At 34.4% G+C, this 18,122-nt stretch overlaps 1 protein-coding gene across 2 annotated transcripts in view; it reads right to left on the bottom strand.

Annotated features, from left to right (window-relative positions):
- Positions 1 to 18,122, bottom strand: part of LRPPRC (leucine rich pentatricopeptide repeat containing) — a 91,438-nt gene that overhangs the window by 33,315 nt on the left and 40,001 nt on the right. For both annotated transcript variants that reach the window (XM_030499076.1, XM_030499077.1), the window contains exons 22-25: positions 16,726 to 16,811; positions 14,859 to 15,063; positions 6,614 to 6,738; positions 5,903 to 6,009 (exon numbers count right to left, since the gene is read on the bottom strand). In XM_030499076.1, coding sequence (XP_030354936.1) covers positions 5,903 to 6,009; positions 6,614 to 6,738; positions 14,859 to 15,063; positions 16,726 to 16,811 — 523 coding nt within the window. The remainder of the gene's footprint in view (positions 1 to 5,902; positions 6,010 to 6,613; positions 6,739 to 14,858; positions 15,064 to 16,725; positions 16,812 to 18,122) is intronic.

The following is an 18,122-nucleotide window of genomic DNA, read 5'->3' as shown; positions in this document are numbered from 1 at the left end:
GTTGTTTGGGTTTTTTTTTCTGAAGTATGTATTTGCCTCAAAGCTTCTAACAGTTACATAGTTCACTGAATTTACCAACACAATTAGTATGTTTAGTAAATACCTGTGATTTTATTTATTTCATTTGAAACAGGTATATATGCTGCTTTATGTTAGCAGACATTGAGAAAAATATAAGGCAACTTAGTTATTTTCCAAAAATACCTACATAAAAATAGGAAACAGCTTTACAACTTTAGCATTACTCATGACAACTGAAACTGATGTATGTTTAAGCGCTATTGGAATATTCTACATTTACCAGTAAGATTTCTAAGGTAAATTATGCAGTAAAGTATTACTATAAAAAAAATAAAAAAATCATTAGACAATAAGAAAACTTCGCAACAATGATCACGTCAGAAGAAAAAGTGGCATCAAAAATACGCAAAATGCCTGCTTAAAACAAAATCCTCAACGATATTATAAACTCAACACAGAGCAAAAATTTGCTCTTTGTACTGTAATGTGGTTTTATGTTGTGTGATGAATGAAGAAAGTATAAAACTCGGCAGCATCTTCCCTCTAACACAAAGTCCCTGGAGCTAAGAAAGGATGCACAGCTCTTGCCATGACCCTACATTCCAAACATTACCCTTTCCCTTTCTGGACAGAATTCGTTTAGTAGTCATCTCCTTTACCGAATTTACTTATTTGAAACATATTCCTTTGATTTCTTTTAAGAAAGCAGTACTTAAAGACTTCTAAACAACATGCACTGAAGTAGTAAGCATTCTTTTTTTAATTAACCCATATACACACATGTACATAGGCATGAACACAAAATTCAACTAATAGCTGTATCAGAGTTGAGTTTCATAAGGAGAAGTTATGCTTTTATTAGACTAATAGGACCCAATACTAAGAAAAAAAATAAAAATCTTTGCTTGTAGTTATAGGGCTTGCATGCCTAAAAGCTCTTCAGCCTTTCCCCCTCCCTCAGTTGTATACAATTACTGTCATAAAAGCTACTACACCCTCTACAAACTACTCCTCAACCTCAGACCATTGTTATCTAATACAATTTGCATTCAACATTCACAAATATTTGAATTTTGTTCCAATCACCTCAATCCTTTTCTCAACAGGACCAAAAATGAGTCTTTCTAGGTAAATTTAGACACCAGATATACCCATCACAAAATTACACCTAACTCCCCCCCCCCAACTAAATCCTGCTGTCACACATCCAGAAAGCATCTTCTCCCCATAATTTCTCTCCAGCATAAAATCAGGAAGACTCAATTTTATGATGCAGATTCTTAAAAAAAAAAAACAAAAAACAAAAAACAAAAAAAACCAAAACCAAAACCAATCTGGAAGAAAGAAGACTGGAATCTCTCAATATCAAATAGAAATATTCTCATTGTTTTTATGGTAGATTAAATCCAATGGCAACTGGTATCTTGAGGTCTGCTGACAGTGGATGTCACAATTCTTTGCTTAAATCTATTTATCTCCTGAATTAACTTGACATCTGTTGATAGATATATTCCTGTACACTAAACTCACCCAAAACAGTTCTTTTGTCAGATCTTGAATTTCAGCAGCAAATACCTTTTCTTGCATTTATTCACACTGGAACACATTTCATCAAAATACTTCACAACCACCTGTCCCTTATTTCTTCATGTAAACATCTTGAGATATGGTATGATATATTTAACTATGAAATATAAATATTTACTATGAGAGCAGGAAGTAGCAGAAAGAGAAGAAAGTATCACACTTAAAATCCAGTTAAGAGAATTCTTCAGCCATGCACTATGCATCGCCATTTTGCCAAGGGAGGTTCCTCTAGCGGTAGCAAACTCGTACAGGTTGATCTTCTACCAAAAAAATTTGCTATTCAGTTCTGAGATCTTCCCCTATATCCCAAATACAGAAATCCTCTCTTAGCCTTCATTTCCAGTAAAACTACAGAGCAAGACCAAGAGCTACACTCCCTCACTGAAGAAACAATTTTAATTTAATAGCTAATGTGATTTGATCTAGAAAGATTTCAAGAACTGCAAAACAACAAAGGACAGCTGAACATTTCTACCAACTCCTAGTTCCTATCAGAGGAGACCATATGCTCCCAACTAAAAATGCCAGTGACCTGATACCCTTTTTTAATGTGGTGCTTGTTTTTATCAATTTTATCAGTGCAGAAATGGATTAAACACCATTTTAAAACTTTGCATACTTTAGCCACAGGTGTAAAGTGTTCCTTTCTACTTCATGAAGACATGGTTTGGACTTTTCTGAAGCAGATTTATAGAAGGGCTTGCTTGAACCTCTGCTGCAGGACTATTACAGTACTTAATGATAAGTCTTGTAATTCTACCAGAAAGAGCCAAGCATGGACATGGACTTAATTATACGTAGATTCAGAAAGTATTTTCATAATTGCATTCAGCATGAATAATAAATGAAAACAGGGCAAGTTTCAAAATACTCAACCACCATGCATTGAAACAGCTGCAACTATGAGACCTCAGTGCAAAATTGAGATCGCCAAATAATTAAAACTGGGCCAAAATGACAGACAACAACTATATTCTAATTACTTTAGGTAGTGGAATCTTTAAACCTCCATGCATCATGCAAAGAGAAGAAAAGAGTAACAGGTGAAGGGAGAAGAAGTAGATTCCCCCAAGGTGGTGTAACATTCCAAGGGAAAGCAAGCCAGTATGTGACCTTATGGTAAGGGGCAAGGAGAGACGTGTGACAACTTGGTTTTGACATGATCACCTTTGAAAGACTCAAGACAAAAGCTAACTTATCAGTTGATGTGCAATTAAGAACTGAAGAATAAATCATGCTTTGATGTACTACAGCAGCCAATGGTAAACATGTTCCCAGTGGAAAACAAAAGAGCATCTATCAACACATCCATCTACCAGCATAACTTAATGGGCTCAGGAATCTCCCGGCACAGCTAGAATAAACCAGACTTTATGGAGCAGCCAAGGGTACCTCATTTGGAGGTACTGTCTTTGAGAAAAGCTTTCTTCTGTACCTACCTGCCACAGAACAAACAAGAACAGACTTTCAAAAGCTTAACAAGGCAGCCTAGCAACATTGTAAACTATATTACCTTACCAACCAAACTCTGTGAAGCCTCAGAGCCTAGTTCTATTTCCTGCCCCCCCAAGAGCCTTCTCAATCACAGCTTCTCTTCCACTTAGCATCACTTCAGTAGACTTACACCACTTAACTTAGCACACTATTCAGTTTACTTGTTCTAGGATTGGTCAGGTGCATTCTTTGCTTCATCTAGTTTCTATTCACCTTTCATCATCTTTTATACTGTCATTCTCTACCTAGTCTTGATGCCCTTCCAATAAGCAGATGAGCCCCAGAGCTTTCAGCTTTCTTGCTAAGACAATATCCCATATATATATTCATGCACAACACACTTGTGACCTGTTAATGTACATACACAAATGTGACCTAATTTTTATAATCTCACTGAAATCTTATCCTTCTCCTTTCCCATTATTGCTACCCAATTGTACTTTACCAAAGGTTGAGATACAAGAGTTATCTTCTTATTCCTGGGGCTTTGAGTTTGAAGTTTTTCAAAGCAGAGGTTGTCACAACGTTTCACATGAGCATCTAGTGTACCTCTGAGTTCTAAAAACAGCAAGTGCAAACAGAGGCAGTGGTCTCCCAATGAGAAAAAACCCCATTTAAATGACTGTATCCTCCATGGTCTTAATTTCCACAGCTCCTAAGGAAATTTTCTTTTTCCCAGCTCCATTACTACTGTTTTAGATACTCTTAACTCTGTAGGTACTTTGAAAACAAATGATATCACTAAAATAAATTGACTACCATATTCAGTAATATATGATAGAAGTACAGCTGAAAGGTAATCTATGTCTAATGTGCAACATTATCTAGAAAGAGAAAGCAGTACCAACTGATCACTTTCACTGAATATTATTTCACAAGAAAGGAAAATAGAATAACAATCTGAGATGACCAACAATAGAAGTAATTTAGTTGCAAAAACCACTGGAATGAAGAAGAGGATACACATACAGCTTGTACTTCATCTTCCATGTTATACTGATTAAGGCTTTGACTTCCCAACAAACAGAAAAGTGAACAGTAACTTGTTAATGGTTTAAAATAATAACAGCTATTTTTTTATTCAGCAAAACACCAATTTTAAGATTCCCCCAACCTGTGGAAAAAATGTATTTGAAAATACTTAATGTATTGTTACGTAATAGATGCATACTTAAAATATAACACAACGTACAGAAATCGATTTTGTGCTGCTTAATCCACTGGTAAAATGCATACATACTATTCCTACCTACATTCCTACACTCCTAAAAATTCCAGAATTTAAAACCTTTTCTCTGAACAACATACACAAAACTAATTCATACTTCATGGAATTTTGTTAAGAGCAAGAAACCCTGCTAAAAATAGCATAAAAAGTAAGGAAAACTTCAGTTTAGTTGCCAGATATCAAGAGTTCAGATTTACACCTAAGTGTCTGTTTGTGATTAGCAATAATTTGTGATTAATCACCAGATACCGAGTATTTGCAGAGATAATTTGGCACCTACTAAGAAAATGACAGAAGTTTCAAAGCCCAAACAATTTGATTATTTGCTTACTATCCTATTTATGACGGCTGAACTGTCGCCACCAATTCTGAGACATTAAATGCCAGTATCAAAGAAACAGCTGCTGTATCACATCAAGTACCAGTTTTACTCATTTAATTTTACTTCCAAATATCAGATTCCACCCTTTTACCTCCTATATGCTTTAATCACTATAAAAAGATCTCAATTCCTCAGTGTCATCTTTTGTCAGATACTATTTCTATTCTTCTGTATTATAAGACTTCGAGCTCCAAAAAAACCTCAAAACAAAAATGTCAATGCTTTAACACTGTGCTTAGCAATTTCCACACACCCCAAGCAGGACAGTATTGTTCTACTACAGACAAACAAGCAGATCTTCAGTTAAGATTTTTTAAAAGCAAGAATTCTATTAGATAATTCAATTAGGGATAACTGGTATTTCAAATATTCTAGGGGGAATTAGGAAAAAAAAAAAACAAACCCTTCCAAATTAGGTTAGAGTTGTATATGTATACATATATGTATACGACAAAAACGATGAGGACAAAGTATTACTTTTTCTGAAAGATGCCTCCTTCCACATATTAACTAGAAAACTTATGCAGCATTTTAAAAACACAACTGTGTTAAGAAGAAAAATAATCACAATCTGGGCAGACTCTGCAGCTGCCCCTTTGACTTATCAATTTCAGTAAGCACAATTTCAATCAAGTCTAGATAAAATATACTAATCCTAAATAGACCAAGTTTGTCACCTACCACTTCCTATAAGCTGCTTACTATCCTGAAAAAGAGAGAGAGAGAAGAAATGCTAAATTAAATGCCAAACAGTAGCAGACAGCGCTTGTTTGGCTGATTAACTTGTAGACAAGCATTACAAATAAATCTGAGCATGGTCTGCAGCAAATTAAATTCCAGTGCTTTTAAGAACAAAGAATTCCTTCGGAAAGAGGATTAACAACTTTACACCCAGGAATGCCAGTTTAATTTAATTGTTCCACAATCCGATATTTAATATGCAAATATCATTTTGATATATAACAGCAATTTTGAAAAAGTGAGGAAACAATTTCAATATACAACAAGACTCATTCTCTTCTGAACTGTGATTATACAAAATAAAGCTGGTTGAGGGTTTTTTTAATTATTGGGATTGAATTCTATTAACATGAATCAGAAGAAGTCTAATTAAAGGTTAAAAACTTTAAATGTTTCTAATTAAGAGTCTAAATAGCTGCACGATTAGAGCACTGCAGTTAAAATCCCACCTCAGTGACCTTCCTGGCCTCTTTGTATTTTCCTGTTTGTAAGAAGGCAAAGAAGAGATCATAAAGAGCCATCATGTCACCATATTCTCTGCTTATAAAATCTGAAACTGAAGAGAGAATAAAACTCATTAGTTTACCAAAAACATTGAAGCATTTTAATACACACATCAGATTTTCTTAATAATAGTATTTTCCAAGCATCTCAAACCTCCAAGAATAAGCCATAGGGAGATAAATTTTGAAACATATGGAATGATTGCAACATATTACACAACTTCTTGTAGCTTTGCAGTTCAATGTTTATCTGCAAAATATTTTGAATTACATTCAACAAAATAGACTATATACTGGCATTCTCTACTTGCAGAGAGTGGGGGTATAGGATTTCTTAACTGCACAACTATTTGAAAAACAGATGTTTTGTTACTATTAAGTTGTTTCTTAATAGTAATATACATAGCTAGAACAAGTATTAGCACTCATCTTTGAAAGCTCGATGCTGTATTATACAAACATTTGAATTCTCTGCATTTAAAATTAATATCGAGTTTCAATTTGAAGAATGTAGGCATCAGCTGCTTTAAAGTTACACATATGAACACAAACCCTTTTTTGTCTTTCGGTTGAAAGAAATTATATACAAATCCTGGAAAAAAAGCCTCCAGAACACACTCCATATAATCAGACAGCATTTGACTACATGCAACTAACCCTTCTGCAGAAGATCAGAATCTCCTTTTTCTATCAGTCTACAGTAGATGTTATGAAGCTGAAGAATTTTACCATACTTCTTATAACAGTCGATTAAAGCTTCCAGAGCCGCAGGCATGTCATCCCTTGTGGAATGAAATAAAACAAGAATTAAAAAAAAATAAAAATAATCAAACATTATGAGCAGGAGCAGTGCATGCTGAACCCACTTCAGTCTTGAAAATTCCAAGGAAAATTCATTCAGCAGTCTATAATCCAAGAGTGTATTTTCCCCCCAATATGTACAGTTATTTGTAAATAACAGGAAAAGTTTTTCTATAAACAAATACCACGTATGCTTGATAAACACAGACATGAAAACAAACTACAGATTTATGCTTAAACCTCTTGGCTTAAACTTTTGATTGCATGACCACTGTTCACTACAAAGTAACCAAAGGTTACTTTGGTTGTTCATCATTAAATGCACTTAACTTCTGAAGTAAAATTTTTAAGGTCTGCTATGTACTATTGTGACAAAACCCCAACTCTACAGAAATTTCAGTTTGTATTTAAGATTTCTTTTTTTTTTCTGTTAATAAGTAATATTGTGCATATTATATTACTTCCAAATGTCTGTTTAGATGTTTTCAATTTTTAAGTGCTTTAAAATTTTTCCACAGCTTTTTTATTTCAGTACTGATCTCCAGATTTAAGCAAGATAAGCACAGCTCTCTTCAGATTCCTTCACACTTGCTTTACAATTTAATGGACTAGCTGTAAATAATCTGTTGATTTCCGTTTCATCATAATTGAGGGGCTAGCATTTTTCCATTCTACATAAAGGTATGAATCCAATGTATATTGCATTTTTTGCCATGTATTTTTTGCAAATAATTCAACAATATACTAAGGTATCAAAATGTATTTTATGCTGGCCTATCTATTCACATAGAGCCACAGCACTATTATATATCCACGGTACCAGTAAATTAGTGTGTAAGATGCTGACTTCCTTAAATGCACTTACTCAGGAGCCTTTGAGCAGTTAAGTACAAGTAACAAGCACAATATTTCCACTTTTGTTATGTCAGTCCTTTGCTGAATTTTTAACCTACCTATAAACACCTTCAGAAGTATATACAGTTAAAATGCAAAACTGCAAAGCCATAAAAACAATCAGATCTGGAACTTAAAATAACAACAAATACAAATTAACTTTTTATACTGTGCAACTAACAGAACTAAATCATCTGCTCAGACGCTTTTTTAAAGGATTGCAACTCCATCTAAAAAAAAACCAACCAAAAAACCAAAACCAAACCAAAACCAACCAAAAATCCAAACCAAAACCAACAGACGACAACGACAGGAACACTGATAAAACAATATCTGAAGTTATTCTTTTAAGGGGAAGATTTAAACTGAAATTCAAACAAAGCAAAATGACATGCATAAAATGTAGTAAGTAGCCAAACAGTCAATAACAATGTATGTTAGATTTCAAAATGCTTATCAAAGAAAAGCTGGTGGAAGAAGACAAGGAGGGAAATAAAGAATTTTTAAAAATAATAATAAAATCACTTAGCAGCAGCAGCTGAAGGCCACAATAAAACTGACTTCAAATAATGATTTTGAATTCCTGAAGCAACTTTATTATTGATCAACTGAACCTCAATAAATACTGCTAAAACAAGCCAAATTCAGATGTCCTCCCATTGCATTTCTTATGCAGCACAAATTTTGCTTTTTTCAAAGAATGAAATATCTAGATTACTATATACTACTATCTTCATTTAGGCTAATATTTAAAAGAAAAAAAAAGGCTAAAACACAGGAGAATTACTTTTGTTCAGTAATACTGACATTCTGAAAATGAACCTAAGATGATGGATTTCTACCTTATCCCCCTTACCGAGCCCTGTTTACAGTGCATCTTCTGGCACCCCATGGAGTCATTTGAATTTTTGTCATTTGGGGTGAAGACTAAATTACAGGTTAATTTCAAAACTGCAAGTAGATGTTGCAGGCTAGATTACTGTCATAAAAGAGAAATACTATGGTAGTTACCATAGACAGATATAAAGCTTTATATAATCAGTATTTTTCTCCTGCTCTAGATGCAAGTTCAGTTAACATCTAAAAAAAAAAAAAAAAAAAAAAAGAAAACCCACCAAAAAAACCCCAACAACAGTTTTACAGAAAACTACTCAATTTCTAAGGAGGCACAACAACATTTATACATTCAAATTAAAGTTTTCAGTGATAAATCTAGCTTTTCAGATTGATGCTCAAACAGCCATAGTATTGTCTCAGCTGTATTCCTAAAGCATTAAAGTGACTGGTTTTAGGTCAAAGCTATCAATAAATGAATGAATAATTGGAATGCCATTCAAACAGGAACATTAACAGTTTTCTAGCCTCTAAATGTATACTTCTGAAGGCATTAATACTGTATATTCAGAGAAAAATGTCTGCAAAGAACTGAGATAACAAAAATGGAAATACTGTACTTGTTACTGGTACTTACTGCTCAAAGGTGGCTGAGTAAATCTGCATTTAAGGAGGTCAGTATCTTACACACTAACTCACTAGACATTTGTTTTGAATCTCTCAAAATCTGGTATATTTGTTCAGTTGAACTCAAGCAACCAATGAGTCATCCACAGTTTACTAGAGAACAAGGTTTATAAAACTGATAAATGACAAAACGGGAAATAACCAACTATAAAACAATGAAAGGTATAGAAGTTCAGCCTCTACAAAAAAATTGTTTGTACTACCACTGCAAAAAAACCCCTATCAAGCTTTTGCTTGCACTTCAGTTAATATTATTTATTCAACAACTCGCAGTATTTCTTAATTGTCACAAGCTGCAGTTAATTCCAAGTAAGTACCAGCAACTACCTTTGTAAGCAGTTTTTACAATCCTGTTGGAAAATGAATGAAAATCAAAATCAGGAACTTAATGCAGGCTTCAAATTCTGAATATAGGTAACATGTTAATGGTTTTGTTATGACTAATTAAAAAAAACCCCAAAACCTGCACATAAAAGATTTTCCACATTTTAAGAAAATATATTTAGACATGAGGACTTTAAGCTGTCTTTCTAAGCTAGCAGTCTTTCTGTAAGAACTTATGCATGGTGAACACCCTTTTATCATCCCAAAGGATATTTACTATACTACTAAAATAAAAGCCTGGTCCAAAATTACCAAGTCAGAAAGGAAATAAAGCCCATATACTCATAGCCATGTTGGCAAAATCTGATTTCCAGTGTCATTCTGGACAAAATAGTATTTAAAATGTGAACACAGATGATCCATGCTTCATTTTGAGTTGGCCAGATACTACAGCTTTAAGTTAATCACAAATTTTATCTGTCCAGGGCTAATACCTGTTCCACTTAAAGATCAGGTGTATTTTTCCCTTTCATTGAAACTTGTTATTTTAAAAGGAAGATATACTATTATTTTTGAATGACAGAAGGCGCCTTAGTCCTTACTGTATTATGCTTGGCCCTCATGCAATTCCAGAAGAGTCCTACTTTGGCATTATTTTTCAATTAAATTGATGCTAAGGTGAAGATACCGTAAGTTTGTGGGTTCATTTGGTTTCTCTTTAGGATGCCTATGATGCCCAAGATACTATTGGGCACAATTTTCAAAACTATTTGCATGGGGAGTTTTATTCACACAAAGCTATTTCAAGAGACAAAATTAATCAGATGCCTGAACATTTGCAGAACACACTCTGTGGCAGGACTGGCTATAACATGCATGGATATAATATCCGCATTCAATTTCAACAAGCCACTCCCCTCTTGCTTCAAGAATGCAGCACTAAATCTAACCCTTCTACTTGTAATAAACAACTTTCCCAACCAGAGAGCCTGCCTGATAAAAATAAGACTCCAAATATTGATTTTAATTGGAATGAAGTGCTGCAACGTTATGCATAAAGCTTTAGTGAAGTGGCAATTTACCTAAGGGGTTTACTGATTGAAAAGCTCTCAAACCTGAAATCACTAGAGAGGTAGAAAAGAAAAAGGACTCTAGGGTGGGGGTGGAGGGTAGACTAGTAAAACAAATCCTTCTCTACAAATCTGAAGCAGATGTTAGTGTAGAGGGAAGTCAATTCAGCAAGGTACAATCAGCTTTACAAAAATTATTCTGTTAAAAGAGAACGGGCTCTTGAAAGAGCTAAATGTTTTTCTGTTCATTTGCTATACTAAGGAATCTTCAAGGAGACTGGTGTTGCAATTACAACTAATCCTCCCCAAAAAATTAACTGTGTTGAAGGCTTTGTAATTTCCCTAGGTACAATTTAGCTGTCACTTACTTTAAAATTTACTCAAACATGCGTTCCGAACAGCACTAACTTCACATGTCAAGTGCTTTCCAGCCAATTGAGTCTAAACTGGAAGTCGGTGTTAAACAACTGAATGATTAGACAAGATAGCTCATTTCCCTGCTCTTTTGTTCAGAATAAAATGCCACATTTACATTATCAGACTCAACAGGAATTTCTGACAGAGGGAGAAAAAACCCTAGTGAACACTGTCCGTACCAAGCACATGAAGCCTGTCATTTACCAATCATCCTTCAAAAAGCAATAGCCATGAATGTAACTTAATTACGACCCAATGATCCTTGACGAAAAATCATCTTATCACTGTCCTGTCCCCATAGGGCAAATGAGACACTTTTGTCCTTTGGCACTGATGATGCTAAATTCCTAATTGCAATAATGGAGTAAGAGAGGCAAACATCCCTAATTTCACTGCAACACGTACAGAGTTTTAATACAAATATTTGAAATAAAGCCACTAAAAATTAGGAAAAAACCTCCTCCCACTAGAGATACCCCTCCCAAATCACCTGATTTTAAAAGATGCATATTTTAAAAAGTAAATTAAAAAGTCAATTAACTCGTATGTGCTACAGAATCATCTCAAACAAAATTATAGGTGAATTTAACTCCATGAAAACAACAGAAGAAAAACTGTCAAGGCACCACACTCAGGATGTATCGTATCTACTACATGAGAAGGTAAATGAGTTTCTATAAGACTAATCACAAACCAGCACACAATGCTTTAGTGGACAACGCTGTATTAAAATTCACTGAGCATTTTTAAAGAAACACAATCCAGCTATAGCTTTTTGATTGTTTAATATACAGCTATTAACTGCTTGCATTCACTGACTTAAAACTACAAAATATTTTATTCTTACAGTCTGTAACATAATGTTTTCACAGTTTACCTGCAGATTTTCTTTCCTTTGCTTAAGAGCACTTCTGATATAGGGAATTCATAAATTTCAAACTTGAAGATGTTTTGGTTTGTTTCTTTTCTCAGAGGTGGTATTATTCAAGGAGAGAAGAAACAAACTTCTGTTAATGAACATACAGGAACCATATCAAGTTTTTAAGATGTATATCCCTGTATTTCCTTGCATGAAAGCTGACTTGAGCAGCTTTCTTGGAGAAAGGGTTTTGTAAACTGGCTCATGTTTTCCTGTGACAGTTGGTAAAGAAGGCAAAAGCCAAAACTACTATCATCAAAATTGTAAGAATTTTTATATGGTGTAGGTAACACAGCCTTTTCCAATCACTAGCAGTTGGAAGATCCAGTTCAAAACTAAGACATGTTTTAAGAAAAAGTACAAGCTCTTCACATCCTTGCAGATTTTAGAAACTAAGATCTTTGTCATACTGTCCAAGGCAGTTTTACCACCTTGAATGACAGAGCAAGATTCCACATGTGGACTGTCTCAATTTTTAATGCGATTTCACCACCTTGAGAAACTGTTCAAAGTTGTAAATAAATATCATGCAATTAAAGGCAGGGGGTGGTTCCCCTTAAATTTACTTAGGGTAAAAAACCCCAAGATAGTATGAGTTCTCTCAGTTAAATATTTCTCAAATATTAAAGGAAAAATGTCCATTCTACTAGAATATTAGATTTTGTTGGCTTTTGCCAAGTTATACTGTTTATCATCAACAATTTTCCATGCTCTGCTGCCAATTGTCACTTTTAATATGCAGTAGGACTCAACAAGAATTTCAGAGTATCCAGGACTGGGTGCAGAAAAAAGGGGTAGGTAAAAACATCATTTTACGCCTACAATTGCTGAAATCCTCAAAAGCAAATCAAAGACTCTTTTCCAAGCAATTAAAAAGTCTGAAACAAATTAAGAACACAAAACACCAGCATAACTACTGCTGTGGACCATTAAAAAGTATCCCGAGTCTAATCTAAGAGGCATGCTGATGACCTGCAGCTAAATGACAGCATTTCAGTGTGATACTTGAGCTCTACGATGGCAAATAGTAAGCACTACTTCTGAAAGAAATGACTAACACTTATTTCAGTCACTCCTAACTTTCAAAAACTTTTAGCATCTCCAAGACACACACACATACACACACACAAGAAAAAGTCAAATCTAGTTATTCCTTGCAAGCAAATTATGTGGAAAAAGCTTCCCCCTTCTGTTCTGTCTAACACTGGAGAGGAAGCAAGTATCTCCACCCATAAGGTCCCCTCCCCAAAACACAGGAAATGAGCTTACTTTGTATTATATTTATATATATGAAATACAGTAAGTTAAACAACTGAGTACCAGCAACTTGTAGCCAATACAATTCCAAGGTATGGAATTATTTTTTCCTTGAAAAATCTAGTCTCATAAAAGGCACCCTTAAAAAAAAAAAAACAAAAAACCCCAACCCCCCCCCCCCAAAAAAACCAAAAACCCCAAAAAACCTAAAGTTTTACCAAACATTTATAATCCAAAAGATTGTGGAATCAAACTAAAAAACTAAACTAAGATTCTTTACTGTCCCTCTGCATCCACACGTGATCACATATTTATTTACATTATATACTACTTCTCAAGTGAAAAGAACCCAAGTAGCACGATGTACAACTTGCATGTCAACGTGCCTAAAGCAATTATGTAAAATGCAGCTGCTTTCACTGCACACTGCAAAGCATATCAGATATTTTTCCGACACATTAGTTACATATGATTGCAGTTAAATTACTTTCATAAACATCTGCCTTGTCTTGTGATGTAACCAAGGCAGTGTCACTGACTGAAGAGATGTATACTGTATTCTTAACTGTTGACCACTTCACTAAAATACTATTTTAGAAGAGAATTTACATGCATCTATCAAGAGTTACATCTTTTTACAAGAATTTTGAATATAGAAAACATTAGCCAGATCCTGCATACCCAAAATACTCATAAGAACTCAAACACTCTACATGTTAACAGAAACATGTAGAAATATGCATCTTTGAGGCTAAGCTACATAATACTATGAAAAAAATCACTTATTTCATAGGTATTATATTTAAGCCAAGAACATCTCATACATGTGAACTGAACTGCAAGAAATTGATCAATCACTCTAGCTGCAAGAGATTAAAATCCAGCAACTACATAAATTACAAAAGAAAAAAATAAAAGGATTGTGCATATGGTAAAAGAAGTGAAAAGGGATTCTTGGCTCAGTTTTAGTAAGAAATTGTTATGTACTGCATACGTACATTCATTCAAATATCCTCCACCTCCTAATGAAAATTTACGCAAAGGAACATGACACATGGAATTACTTCCTGACAGAATCAATGTATGAACTTCCTTTTCTCTATTAAAAGGTATGAAAAGTATATATGGAAAAAACCCAAACAAAACAAAGCACAAGACAAATTAGACAGTACTCTCTTCGAATTTTAAATTCAGTAACATGGCAGTAACATCAAATTATTTGAGTTATGTGAATTAAAAATATTTCAGTGTTCGACAACCACCCTTCAACTCACGTGAAATGTATTGGATGGCACAGCAAAATAATGCTGTTTTGATGGGAAAACACATACTACTTAGCCACAAGAGCTGAGGCTATACCTATCATGCTCTGAATAGCTATCTTGTCACACCGACTTTATAACCAACTATCATATGAATACTCCAGTATATAGACACTTCATCTCTGATGTGTACATAAAACATAGCTGTTGCTCCCAGAGCCATGATGTGATGTATAACTGATGAAAACAGACTTATCTAAAACATATTCATTCATTAGTATTCCTAAATCACTTCAGTACCTTATGTGCACGCATGTGTGCATGTTTACATGCATGAACACTTTCAAACACATATGTGCAGCTGTGTATAACACACACAGGTCATATAACACAAATATCATATAACTTGTTTCATCTGAAGCCCAAACATAGCTTACTTTTCAAGGTGAACTGTAATCAGAGGGGAATGAAGGGCAGCAGTCTCTGCCAACCCCAGGTTCACAATGGTCTCATGTAATCGATTCACTGTTTCAACTTCACCTCGCATGGCAGCAGCATTAAGAATGCGGAAAAAGGATGCAACTGTTCTGTCTGAGATAGGAACATCCTTCTCTTTCATCTCCGTTAGAATGTTAATAGCATCTACAATGAAACAACACAAAAGACCCTTAGGTAATTTCATGTAGGGAAAACAAACTGCTATTAAAACAGCATTTCAAACCCAGCAGGAATGCAAATTCTGGCGTATAATGCCGATTTCAAGTTAATTACTACTTGCATTTCTAAACGAGACTACAATTATAAATCCACAATAGCATGGTTTTATCATTTTGCTGCAACTTTGACTACAAATTATAGATAGGAACTGGGTGCCCACTCTGCACCACGTAACCCTGTACAGTCTGCCCTATAGCTGCAAGATTCTACTAAATGGATGCTTTTATCGTTCAATGCTAACATCTGCTAAATCACTCCATTGTTTCTTCAGCAGATGGCTTGTCACGAGGCCAGATAATAAAGATATGTTTACACTGTATATACAGCCAGACTAATGGTCTGATACCGATAGGGCCTGTTTGCTGTGTCGATACTAATTAGCCAAGGAGAGCCAATGAAAGCTTTCTAACAGACTGCATGTTAAAACATTAGGTTCATTAAGCTTCATTAGTAAGGCAGAAATAAACATTTTGGTATATGGAATAAGTGCATTTTTATAATGTTCTTAATTATTGCACAGACGGAATGTTTTGACCACATTTATGAACTGTTTTATTTTCTGAGGACATTTATGCTCTTATAAGCAAGCTAATCTTTTCAAGCTGCTTTAATGTAGAGGTGGTCACGATCTGATTTACTATGATTTTGAAAACCTCAGCTTTGTTTATTATTTTCTAACAGTAAGCTTAATAAGAGGCCAAGACAAATTTCAAAGAAAGATCTTACCAAAAAAAAAAAAAAACACAAACAAAAAAAACCCAAAAAAAAACCCCAACAAAAAAAAAAAAATTTGCTTTTTAATTTTATTGTATAGTTTTGTATATAAAAATATAGCCTTTTGTGTCTAGGCTTGGACCACGCTTTCATGGTGTTAAGACTTCTACAAAATCATAGAACTCAATGTTCAGAATCACCTTTTAAAATAGATGACAGCCTAGAGTTCTTTTAAAGATCAACCAAATCATGTAAATTACAGAATTATATTAGACTAAATTACAGAAATTAAAGAGCTAACAGCTTAATGCAAACACCTAGAAATACAAAATAGGCAGTTCGCAGAACACTCATTAAAAGCCAAAATTTCCAGGCAGTTTGACAGATTTGACTCTAAAATTCAATAACAAACACATAAAAGAATACTAACAGAAAAATATATACCTTATAAAAAGTTAAATGATTTTTTGCAGTACTTGGCTCTTATGAGAAGGTTATGTTTATAGGTTTTATGTTCAGCCTTCAGACCTTCTTAAGCAAAAACAAAGCCATTAGTCTAGGCACATACGCAATTTGTGCCATAAGTCATGATCTTCAAACTCAATCCAAACAGCAATGCTAATAAAAACTAGCTGCAGAAATGCAAAAAGCACTGAGCTGTGCAAATGTAAATGACAAGCTTGCCAATCCATTAAAACTAATGGCCTGCACTGTCCAAGCATCTCTGGTTGAATTCACATGCAAATTTGTATGCAAAATGTTCAAGCACTTTTCAGGACATGATATACCATTTATATCAACTCACATTTTTATTCTTCAGGCAAGATACCTTTATTATATAGCAGAAACACACAATGAAAGCAAATGGATTACCTTCTAGTCTACCATGCTTTCCTAAGACTTCTACTAGTGCTACGTACTTTCCGGTGTCGAGAGCAACAGGTGAATTCTTGGGGAAGCTAGAAATTAAGACATTAAGAATTGTATCAACAGAAGTTCACATTTCATGGATTCAGCTTAAAGATTCATTTTCAAAACTACGTAACAAAACAATAGCACTGAGAGCTAAAATTTATAGTAAGTGTTAAGGGGAAAATCTGATAAGACTTTAAAAGGTGCATCATTACAACATGATTTAAAAATACTATCCACACACCTTCCCACCCCCAAAACCCAAAAGTTACATTTTAAAGAACCAAATGGTTTAATTATTTGGTAGTTTTTGTATGAAACAGGGTACTTCCCAGAAGCCTGGGAAGAAAACCTAGTCCATAGGGCTCAGGCAGGGCTGTATTCTTTTCTATGAAGAAACTATTTACCTATAGTAACAAGTTAAAAGCTACTACTTTGATGTTTCTACTATGTGTTTGCTTTCTTTTTTCATTCATTCAGTATTGTTTCTCTTTGCAACAATTCAAAGAGTCACTTCTTAGCAATATTATGCTACAAGTGAGGCAGATCAGTAAAAACATGCTACTGCAGTGAAGCTCCACTAGAAGACTCAATTTTACTTCACGCAGGCTTGCTATGGGGCTGTGTCAGAGTAGTAGTACAGCCAAAACCAGTACACTATCATTATTTGCAGAGTGGCAAGTTTCTTGATATTCATAGCACAATCATTTCATGCAATTTCAAAGACTAGCAAGGTTTAATGAGCACCTGATTGCTAACCTACTGTAAACCCAGAGCAAACACGGTGTGAGTGCATACGAGAGAGAAAAGTAACACAAAACTTGTTCTATATCTACTGCAGCATCAGACTGGAAGGAAGCTCTTAAGGGAAAAAGGGAAAGGAATAAACAGAAATACCTGCAAGAATTTGCTCTGGGATAACTCACACACAGAGCATGTTTTAGCTGGGAGCTAATTTTCATGGTCAAGATACAAAGCTTTGAAGACGAAAGATTTTAAGTAGAATGCTTGTTGACAGTTTTAAAATAATGTCACTCAAACACTGCTATTCTAAAGACAACATAGGTGCAGCATATTTTAAACACACTCTAGGTGCTTTCTAAGACACAATGCAGGTACTTTTTTCCCCCTTAAATTAAGCCAAACTTCAATTTAGGCACTATGATTGTTTAAAATAAAACCAAAAGAGATCCTACATAGCAATTTGCCTTAAAAAAAAAAAAAAAAAAAAAAAAAAAAAGATTACTGACCATACAAAGTAGCTGCTTCTGATGTTCAATTATATAAAGCAAATTTTTTGTTTCAAAAAACCACACCCATGACTGTTTTAAATGCACATACATTGGTGGGGAGAACTA

Source organism: Strigops habroptila, chromosome 10 (assembly GCF_004027225.2).
Source record: "Strigops habroptila isolate Jane chromosome 10, bStrHab1.2.pri, whole genome shotgun sequence".
NCBI classification, from domain to species: Eukaryota; Metazoa; Chordata; class Aves; order Psittaciformes; family Psittacidae; genus Strigops; species Strigops habroptila.
Note: the sequence above shows the minus strand (reverse complement) of the source record. Positions and strands in the feature narration are given on the sequence as shown.